The sequence below is a fragment of the Helobdella robusta genome (assembly GCF_000326865.2).
Source record: "Helobdella robusta unplaced genomic scaffold HELROscaffold_1, whole genome shotgun sequence".
NCBI lineage: Eukaryota > Metazoa > Annelida > Clitellata > Rhynchobdellida > Glossiphoniidae > Helobdella > Helobdella robusta.
The window spans coordinates 6,796,269-6,808,344 of NW_008703570.1; the positions used below are offsets into that span (position 1 = coordinate 6,796,269).

The following is a 12,076-nucleotide window of genomic DNA, read 5'->3' on the forward strand; positions in this document are numbered from 1 at the left end:
TACTAATAATTTTAATTTAATTAATTGTTTAATTTAATTAATAAGATATAAGAAAGACCTATGAACTTTACGGTTTACGCTGTTAGTGTTGTTAATCAGCTAACTAAACATTAAAAAACTAACTAAATTGGTGTTTAACTTTTTTTTATCATCACTTTCTTTATCTTATTTATTAAACTATTAAAATTAAAGAAAACAATATAAATTTCAGTTTCATTTTTAAAAATTAAAGACCATGATAACAACTAAACAACAGATTGATTAACTTGTTTTTATTTTCATTGAGTGCTTTTTAGCAACAGAAATTATTAATTAATAAACATTGGTTAACTTGTTTTTATTTTCATTGAGTGTTTTTGTAGTAACAACATTATTCATTTTGCTTGTACCTTCTACTTTTACAAAGTAGAAATTGTGATAATGCAGATAATAATACAAAATACTGCTAATGAAATAATAATTTGGTACTATTTTGAAATTTTAATGTAATAGTAAAATCAATTATCTTATGACTTATGCATCATTTATCAGCAAGTTAAATTAAGATTTAAAAAGCATATGTTAATAAAATAAACTGTTAGTTTCTGATCTCTAAATTTAATATGGTTTCAAATAAGATTTTAATTTATTTGTTGATTCAGCTATGGTGATGCTGGCAAACTCCGGTGCTACAGACTTCATGATGGGTCGATCGAGAGTGTGCAGAAGGCTGACTTTTGATAGTGACACAGATCAGAGGTCAATGAAATCTGGCATTTCAGATGAATCCAAACACAATTTGAGCATCAGCCTTAGAAGATCTTTCCATGAAAGTTTCACAACGATAATGAAGCAGAAAAAAGAACGTTGGAATTTTGATTTTGAAAATGAAGTTCCTTTGGATGGTAGATATCAATGGGTGTTTGTTGGCAATGACAGCTGTAATAGGAATGATGCTTTTAATTGCACTGCCACCTTAAATGACAGTATATCATCATCCTCATCATCACCATTTTCTGACAGTTCTTTATCAACATCTACTGACTCCACATCATCAAATTCCTTCAACAATGAAAATATAGATTACCCACACTTCGGTAAAATAAGAAACAAGAGATTCCGACAAACCATACTTAAAGGTGTGTTATATTTTTGTGTTTCATACAATTAATAGATTTTTTAATATACTAAAACCTGCTTGTTGTTAAAAAGTTGCTTCAGTTGTTAATCACATGGTGTACTGCATGCCTAGATGCTATGTTAATGATCTCATGTAAACACCAGTTCATGTAAACATGAGTGTGATCACATCAGCATTCATTCAATGTGCTAGCTAGTACTTCAATTCTGTAAACTTCCATGGGGAAAAATAATGTTTTACATGGGTAATACTGCTGTTTTTTAATTTCTGAATTAATATTAAGTATCAAAGTGTGAACAAAATTTTTAAAAGGCTTTTGTAGTCATACTTTAACATTTTTTTCACATAACTTTCAGATTTTAATTTATTATAAATACCATTATGTGTTTGTTTGTTCATTCATTCATTTATTTATTTGCCTGCCTTTTCACAGTCTTTTATATTTTATTTAAATTTAATTAACTTTTAAATTTTGTAACTTGAATGATGTGTGAATGTTTGGTTGGGTTTTTTCCATAACAGTTATTAGATTAAGTTCAGAAATTGTTAAAATTTGTATTCTGTATTGAAATGTTATCATGGATGTTTTTGAATTCATTTATATGAGAAGAAAAGAAATTATAGAATGAGTTGTTGATAATAATTATTTTTGAAATGGTCAGACCTCCTTATATCGAACTTCTTTCTATACAATGAAAAACAAACTTTTAAATGCTACTTGTAGTTTTATGAAACTGTTGAAACATATGAAACTGTTTTTGTAGAATGAAAATAATTTCTCTATGACCAACACAATTTTTAAATGTTAAAAGAAATATTCGACAATTTAAAAAAAAAATATTTGTTGAACATAGTAAACTGTAAAATACATTTTACATGTTACATTTTTGTTACATTACATTACATTACTGTAAGTTAATTTTTGCATTACGGTTTTATGTATTATGCTTTTTGCTATGTGCCTACATTTAATGTCTATACATATTATGTTGTTTTTCATATTTTTTGCAATTATGCTATATATTATTACATTTTGTTATAAAAATAAATGATTAAAATGTTGTTTTTTATAAATATATAGCATATAAACATTTCTTAACTTAAGCAATATGGAATTTTTTCCCACACTAATTCTATATAACCAAATTTCTATAAAGCAAATATTTTTCCTGGAACCATCAAGTTTATAGAAAGCTGTATGTATTATTTTCATTTACAGTAATTAATTAGCTGATAGATATTGATGGTTTATACTTTATTAAACATAATAAATATTTAAATCTAATGTGCAGTTGGGAAGCTTAGAAACATAAGCTATGACTGGGTAAGGCATCTGTCTTGTATATTATATATATAAACTTTTACAATCTGTTTGAGGTTCATATTATTTTCCTATTTCCCAAAATTTTTACTGCCAAAGTTTGTTATTTCAAATTTGTGACCTTAATGGAGCAAGAACATTGGTAATTGTATTGAATGTGATAAGTAAGTTCACATGTATCTAAATCACAAGTGCACATAAACCCTGGATATCTTCAAGCAGCCAACCCTAGATCTTCATTAATACAACAACAACTACTATGACTCATAATTCTTTACTTTATCCTTGTATAAATGTTGTATGTGTGTGTGTGTGTGTGTGCGCGGGTTTGTGTTGTGCACATATGATGCACCACTACATTGTATGTGTTATGGGTGCATGTCATATTTCTGTTTGTGTGCGTGTGTGTGTTTTGTATGTTTTGTACATAGAATGCACCACTGTATAGTATTATATTCATGTGTTGGGTCACAATTATTTTGGTTACATTTTACTTGATGGGGACGTTTTGTTGAATTTTTACATATTGTAAGAGTATGTACACGTGAATATGTACAAATGCTTAATGGCTGAATATTATGACTATCATGTTCCTAATATGTTATTCAGGCAAATAAATGTGTGTAGATGTGTTACACTGCAGGCTGTTTTAATCAATTAATTTAATTTATCACAAATACAGGTTAGAGACACTTTTTATATATAGTTGTTAAAACGAAAGATTTGGTCTTCTGCATTTTTATATAAGTCTGACAATTCTGACAAACACACACAGTTCTTATTATTCATTTACTAGTTTAGGTTTCAAATTTTTTAATAAGGTATATATAGATATGTATTTGAATGTGACATATTACATATAGTATGTAATATGTAAAATATGTCAGTATATGTAACTATTTTTTCATATCTGTTATAAATATATATATATATATATATATATATATATATATATATATATATATATACAATTTGTATGTGTTAAATTTTTAAATAACAATCATGAGTTATGGTAGCATCTGGCTTTGTTGGACTACTTATGCTATCTGACTGTCTATCTCCCACTAAAAATGCAAAGAATGTTTTTATTACTCCATGCAATCCATCTTTCTTACTTTTCAAGTGATTCTCAAGATGCATTACTGCATATGGCTACCAACTGGTGAATTGCTTTAAAAATGGTCTCCATGAGCAGTTGTTATGGGAGAGGTCACTGTATATTTATATATATATACATATATATGCTGTGTCAATAAGTAAAATTAAACTAAAGAATATTAAACTATCCACATAGTGCTGTCAACAAACAAAATAAAACTACCCACAACACTAATATTAATAACTGTACTACTACTACTACTACTAAGAAGTATTGTTTGTTTCACTGTAGTTCATTCATTTCAGTTTCATGGCAAATTTTCATTCATTTAGTTTTAGATTGTTTAGATTCATTGTCATTCACTTAGTTTGTTGGTGGGTCACCAGAGTTGCGTTTCTTAGGTTTATTCCTTTTCCTAAGTTGCTTTTGTTATTTTCTGTCTTCTTTTTATTATTTCATTTGTTTCATAACTTTTTTATTTTATTAATGTTGTCTGCTTTGTGGTCTATATCAGTTGTTGTGGTGTTGTATTTGTACCTCTCGTTTGTTTGTGTTAGTTGGCTTGTGTTTGTTGGTTTGTGTTGGTTGGTTTGTTTTTGTGGTTTTTGTCATGCAGTCTTCATTTTCGCGCATGTGTATATTTACACTGGTGTTCATTGTTTTTTTTTACTTTTGTGTTTGTTTCCAAATGGTTAAGGTCTAGTTAGTAATCAATTAAAATAATCATTATTTTAGTGAAGTTTTGGGCATAATTTTTTATCTCTTTTAATTTTTATAATTTTTAAAAAAAAAAATTGTTTCTTAATTGTTAATAACTTTTATAAGTATTAAATTACTAATTATTTATCTGTCTATTACAACAATTTTCTGTCACATTTTTTTAATTAAATTCCCACTGAATCATTTTTATGATAGCAATTATTGGGACAGAAATGTAATTTGATTGGTCAAGCAAACAAATGCAATACAGCAGTTTACATATTTGTGAATGCATTTGTACGTGTGTGTGTGTGTGTGTGTGTGTGTGTTAGCGTGTGCAGTTGTGCGTCGTTCATTTGTATATGTGCATCTTTGCTGTACAAAGCATGTAACAGAAGCAGGTGCACAATGTCTTTGTTTCAGCAGCTGGGAGGATGATAGGCAGAGGAGATGCTGTGTTGTCCTGTTGTAGTGTGCTGCTGAGGATGTTTTGTTGTGTTGTGGGGGGGGGCGGTGATGGAGAAGAAGCTTGGTGGATTCTATTCATTTTATCAGTTGTTTCATTGAGGCATTTAAATCATTTTTCCGTTTGGAATTCATTTGTTGGACTGTGCTCCACAACATTTAATCACCTTTTAAATTTAATTTCAATAGTAAAACATAACCAAAAAAATGTTGTAAGAGTTATTTAAAAGATATGCGTTAAAAATTTTTAACAAAAGATATCCCGAATGAATATTGGCATAATTTTTTATCTTCATTGTTGGGTATTTTATTAACAATATTTTGTTTTAAATGCTATATAAATTAACTAGAATGTCAAAACAATGTTTTGTAGTGATTTGTTTGTTGTAAATTTATTTTCCTGTGTTGTACAAGCGTGATTCCATACAAACACGCACACACACGTACGTGTAGACATTTATATATACAAACAGGCATACATAGATGCCCTAGCACAACGCAACATATAATGTGCAAGCAGGCTATTGTTGGTGAATGCTTGTCATTTCATTGCATTGCACACTAAAGCTGATGATGATGAATATGATGGTGATAACTATTCAGTAGTAATATTTTCTCATATAAAATTTGAAAAGTTCTTTAGATGACAATTTGGTCAGTTGTCAGTTACATTATTTAGTTATCTTAAATAACTTTTATAATATTTTAGTCTATCTTAATTATTTATTTATAATAATAATAGATGATGACGGCCATGATTTCGTTTCTACTATTTTCACTTTGTCTTTTATTCATTGATTTGTAAATGTTTCTATGGGTGTCTATTGAATTTATGTATTCTGATTCTGTTATTGTTCATTACTTTATATTTCATTATTCCTGTGTTTGTATATATTTATGCATACAATTACATATACACGCTGTTACACACACATATATATATATATATATATATATATGTGTGTGTGTGTGTGTGTGTGTGTGTGTGTGTGTGTATACATGTACACATATAGCTGGTGTATTGATGTACGCATGCCAGTAATTCTTGCATGAAGTGCAACGGTACTGCAGTTTGTTGCTGGCTGTTGATCATTACATTGCATGTGCAATTATCAGGAGATGTAGTAGAGGAGAAAATGTTTGTATGCATGTGCCTATGCAAACACTTGGCATTGCTTCTTCATTTGTTTATTTATTATTTTTTCATGTTTATGCACGCACCTATTTTTCTGGGTTAGGTTTTATAGGATAAAAACAACTGATGCAATTTTTTAGATTTTTTACTTTGTTATCTTCTTGACAGTTTTTTGTTTGTACTTTTGTGTATTAACCTATTTTCCATTGAGAGAAACATATTAATGAATGATTTTCACATAGCATTTAAATTCTCCGTTCTCTAATTATTTATTTTCATAATATTATAATTTATGTACATTTTAAATGTGGCATGTTTTTTGGTCTCTTTACCTTAATGGCTCACTTATTTTTCCATTAGGCTTCTTTTGTTATTGAAGTTATTGTTCAGAATATCATAGAGTTAACTCAATTACAAAAAGCATTATGTTTGAAGATAATGACTTATCAATATAGAAATAGTTCAGAAATTAATTATATCCTGCCTGCCTCATTCCCGCTATTAATTGACAGACTCTCTAGATCTCCTTTTTGTAACATGTGTGTGCTGATGTCGCTCTTTTGTCTTTCTTATTGATATTTATTGTTTGTTGTCAAGTTGTTTTAATCGATATCATTAAGTTCCTCTTATCTGGTTGTTGTGCTTGAGTCTTATGTATATTTGAAGCTTATGTACCATCATCTTATGAACCATCAATTTTATAATACGCATCGTTTGAGTTTTTTTAAAGACACATCATGTTATAAAGTTCTGTTTAACAAAATTTTATATATAAAGTTAAGATTTAATTTTCTTGGTGGAAGCACAAAAAATATTTTTTAAATTGTTTAAAATCGTTTTGGATCATATTGCTCATGCTTTTCATTATTTGTCTGCTTATTTGATTATTTGACTAACCATTATATATAGAAATAGTCTAGTCTAGATTAGCCATACAACAAATTAAAATATTTCATTACATATGTTTCATATTTGCCTGAAAGTTACAGTTAGAGTTTGTATTGTAAATGGACCACTGCAGAGAATAGTATATTACTTTTTCTGCTATTGAGAATGTTCATCAAAATGTAGGCTGTATGTGTTTCTCTGTCTGTCCTTCTGTCTGTCTGCCTGTCTACTGTAAACAATTTGCCTGAAGCTTGCTTGCTGCATTGACTTGACAGACAACATGAAAGTTATGCCTCACCACATGCTAGCATGCTTGCTATTATATACTGCTCTTTATTTATATCAATCTCAAGACTCTGACCAACATTGAACCTGTGCAATTTCCATCACACAAACACATTTATTTACTTTCTGATCCAATTAACTATAAGCTGAACTGAATTTTTCAGCTTAATTTTTAAGGTTTCATCTGTAAATTGGTGAAATGACCTAACAAACACCGAATTAAATTATCTAATGTTTATGCATTTGTGTGACTCTCTTTCTCTCTCTCTCTTGTCTCTCTCTCTCTCTCTCTCTCTCTCTCTCTCTCTCTCTCTCTCTCTCTCTCTGTGTGTGTGTGTGTGTGTGTGTGTGTGTGTGTGTGTGTGTGTAATTTTTCCAATATTGATAATTATTTATTGATATGAAAAATTGAACTGTGGAAGAGCTTATTTATATTATTATCTCTGTTGAAACATTAAATCAAATATTTAAGCTAGGTAAATAACTTAGAATTGTTTGCTGGTTGGCTGATATGCAAGTGTTTCTTTTTGATTCATCATTATTAGGTAGCATTGTTAGTGGTCTGTTTGAAGTTTTATATTTAAATATGTTCATTCATTTGTGTTTCTACATAACCAGGTACATTACTACTAATAACTTCAAGTGTTAATTCTAATAAATTTTTGTTGAAATTTATCAAATGATTAAAAATTGCTCACTATTTCACGATTGTAAATATTTGAGTTAGTTCAGGGTTCTTTTATTAAGTACCTATATTGAAATTATGTTCGTATATTAAATTTATGTATTTGCTTTGAACTCAATGTTTCTTCATCTGTTTTTTCAGATACTAATTTATTTAACATATTATATAATTAATTAGTTAATTAATTAATTTGTTTTCTTTTCAGATTTTTACAAGACGACGAAAAGGAACATATTTTCATCACCATCCAAATCATCATCCTTACCACATCATCATCGAGCTTCATTATCATCGGCGTCGTCATCATCCGTTTTAATTTAATCATCCTAAACAGATTGTTATAAGGTCAGTAACTGTCTTATTTATATTTATCTTATTCAAACTTTTTTTTCATATAAATTTGGTTTCAATTTTTATAAACCAACAACAACCAGAACTTTATATTCTCTCTATTTTTCTCTCCATTTTTGTGTGTGTGTGTTATATGATTTGTAAACAGTAACCTGCTGTAACCACCCACTCATCAATCAGACACTAATGGTGAATTCAAAGTTCATCTTGTAATCATTACCACAATCATCTTGTAATCATCATCATGATCATCTCGTAATCATCACCTTCACCGTCATCCTTTTCATCTTCCTGCTCATTATTCTCATATTGAATTCAATTGAATCTGATTAAGCTCATTATGCTGATTATTTGATCCATTCCCTTTGTGCAGTCTCCATATTGTGCTTGCTAAATAGCCATGCTTTCTTAGCATCGTTGGTTATATAATAATGCTTATATACATATGCTAGGTAATTGTTTTAATAGATTTGCGCGTGTGTGTGTGCGTGTGTGTGTGGATGTGCTGGTTTGTATGCTCACATGTTCCTTTGTCCAGATATCTTGTGTTTTTTAATCTTTTTAGTATTTTCTTTTTATACCTTATGTAATATTGTGCATATCCAACTAAGAAATGCTATCCAAGATGAAATGATAGGAAAAATGAATGAGAGAATGTAGAATGAGTATTTATGATTAAGTTTCTTATGCATGCATGTTACCTTGATGTTTTATCAGATCACATGCACATTCTGCACATGTCATGTTTTGACCTAGTTGTGGCTTTCTTTATATCTGCTCTAATTTTCATCCCTAAATATGTTTCAATGTTATCTATCATTTGTTCAATGATCAGCACCATCATCATTGTAGTATCATGATAGCCTGTCCAGACCTTATTTCCATATTTCATCTGTTATGTTCATTTATTTTTCTTCAATCTATATTATATATAAATATATATAAAATTTAAAAGTTAACCTAAAAATTGATGTTCTGTATAATACTGTTCACTACCCCAACCATACACACAACAACTGATCTAGATTAACCTGGACCCTCTTCTACAGAACCATCAACAGTTTAAATTAGAAACTAAACTGTACTATATACCAGATGCTTACTCTCTATATACAATACAATTATGTTTGCATATATATGTATATATATATTGGTTGTTTGTTTGCTTGCGAGTTTGTGCTTTAAATAAAAGGCTTGTGTTAAAAGTTATAAGTTTTCAATCAATTTATGACTTTGTTCTTTGTGTTATATGATGTGTTTTGCTTTTTTATCAATTTTGAGGTTTAATTATTTTATTCAATTTTTTCATTCAAGGAAAATTAATCAAATATTTAATAAGAGTTAAGAGCTTTATGTTTGTAATTTTAGTTGTTTTGATTTGTTGACTTTATATGTATTTCATTATTGACGACTACACTAATATTTAATGAATGATATTAGCTGCTATTGTTAGAATAAACAGGAGTAATGAAATTCATTGTTATGATGAATAATAAAGATGATAGTCACAGCAAACAATCAACTGTTTGAAGTGCATCCAATCAGCCTCCAACTAAATAAAGCGTTTCATCACTTGTTTTCTTGCCCGTTTTTCATCCAATTGTTTGTCTGAATGTATGTCTGTATGGCTGCTTGTCTATATGTTCCTCTATCTTCATGCATGTTTGTCTATGTCTGTTTGTCTGCACGTTTTTTTAAATGTATGCCTGTTTATATGTATGTTAGCCTGACTATGCCTACTTGGATGTATATCTATCTGTTAGCATGTTCCTTTCAATACCTTTCTGTCTGTCTGCATGCATGTCTCTATGTATCTTTCTCTAAATCCATATGTTTGCCTGTCTGCTGATATTGCTGATGACTTTATCTTGTTTGTGTTTCTTTCATCAGTTTAGGCAAACATTCAACATTGACTTCACTCAACAAACATGCTGGGTTTTTTTCTGCTTTTATTTTCACATGTTTGATGTGCTCATATTAGACATGCATGTGCTATTTATTTATTTATAATTTGTTGTTCTCTTCTTTATTGTTGTATTGTGTTATCAAGATGTGCATCTTTTTGTGTTTCTGTCTGCGTATGTGTAGGTATTTATGTGTAATTATTTTGCCACATACAATTTGTGCATGCTGTTTGTTGTTAGTGCTGTAAAGGTACATGTGAAGCAGATGTACAGCTAATTCTTGCACAGTAAATCATCAGCATGGTCAATAAATCATTCAATTAAAAAAGCATGAAGACAATACTTGAAACAAGTTACTGACTGAATGTATGTCATCACAAGTGTGCCACACTGCTGCTACAAACGCATGTTCACAAATGTTCTGCTGCTGTGTGTGCGTGTGAGCGTGTGAACATGTGAGTGAGTGTGGTCACTTCAAAGGATAATTCAATCATGCATGACTAATTTATTGAATTGATTCTCTTTGGACTGTTGTTGTTTTATGTTACTGTTGGATGTTTGTTGTGTGTTGTGTTGTATTGTGTTGTATAAGTGGTGTTTGTTGTGGGTGTGTATTTGTAATGTTATTATATTTTCTATTTCTAGCACACGTTTCACACTTTATTATTGTTAATGTCTACTGTTCATGCGATCTAGCTATAATTTTCTACGAATTTCTTGACAAACGTTTTTTATATATTTCATTATTTTATATGAGTTGTATATTTTATTTGTCATTGTCCATCCACCCTAGCAGTAGGTTAAGTGTTTTTTTCTATTAGTTATTCTTCGAAGAAATTGGGTGAAGGTTTTGTTGATAATCATTTCTATCCTATGATGTCCTCCTATTTCATAATAAATGAAATTTGTATTTGCAAAGTCTGTTGATGCAGTCAGTGGTCGATAGATAGTTTAACAAATTTTCTTGTTTTTCTCCTCTCTCTCCCCTTCTCTTTCTTTCTCACTCTTTCTTTCTCTCTCTTTCTTTCTCTCTCTTTCTCTTTCTCTCTCTTTCTCTCTCTTTCTTTCTCTCTCTTTCTTTCTCTCTCTTCCTTTCTCTCTCTTTCTTTCTCTCTCTTTCTTTCTTTCTCTCTCTTTTTTTCTCTCTCTCTCCCCGATATATCAAATCTTACCACTTCACCTGTACCATCTATTAAGTGTTCATTGTTTACCAGCAAGGTAGTGGTAATCAACATTTTTATGCGCCAACCATTTTTGCTGCATGTGGACATGTGCGTGTATGAAACGTTATTCACGATGAGGATGATATGATGAGGATGATGATGGTGACGTCAGTGATGATGGGTGATGATGATAATGTTTATTGGCGTGTGGTGATGATGATGATGGTTATAGTATGTGCTCCATGTTTACAAGTTGTTTAAAATACACAAACTGTAGTGATATTTGATGCTAAGTTTAATAAGTTCAGTAATTAAATTAATTTTTATGATTATTACATTGGTGCGCCAGCTTATTTATGCCATCATAAAATGTGTTTATGAGTTAAGCACATGTGAGTGTGTGTGCGTGTGTGTGTGTACTTGTGTGTGTGTACGTGTATTGTTTTTGTGTTGTTGTGTCTATTTGTTTGTTTGTCTGTCTGTGTGTGTTGTGTTGATCTCATTCAATCAAAGGTATTAAGTTACCAGCTTGTCAAAACTTAACTTTGACTGAATGATGAACATATTTATGCTTTGATCAGTTATCTCTAACTAAGCATACATATAATATACCATAATCTACTGTTTGTTGTTAGCTATTGATGTTGCTGCTGCTTTTGATGCAAGATGTTGCAGTTGTTGTTGTTGATGCTTTGATGGAGTCAGTTGTTGTTGGTTTTTCATTGGAAGCACATGTGTTGAAGTGTTTGATGTTGTTGATGGCCTGCTGTTCTCTCATGCTTGCTGCTGCTGCTGCTGCTGCTGCTACTTGATGGATGCATGTGTTTCCCATTACCTTGCTACTAATCACCCGCTTCCTTAATTCCTGCCTGCATTGAATTACATTTCATCTTATTTGTGAGGTATTGAATTCTTTGCAGCTCTTTATTTTGCCACAACTGTACATGTACAATATCTATGT

The 12,076-nt window shown here is 30.1% G+C and overlaps 1 protein-coding gene across 1 annotated transcript; it reads left to right on the forward strand.

Moving 5' to 3' along the window:
- Nucleotides 1-643: 643 nt before the first annotated feature.
- On the forward strand, nt 644-3,617 carry HELRODRAFT_159110 (hypothetical protein; the record flags this gene model as incomplete). The annotated part of the gene is made up of 2 exons (XM_009011023.1): nt 644-1,118; nt 3,565-3,617. The coding sequence occupies 2 exons, from the start codon at nt 644-646 to the stop codon at nt 3,615-3,617; spliced, it is 528 nt and encodes a 175-aa protein (XP_009009271.1).
- Between the last annotated feature and the right edge of the window lie 8,459 nt (nt 3,618-12,076).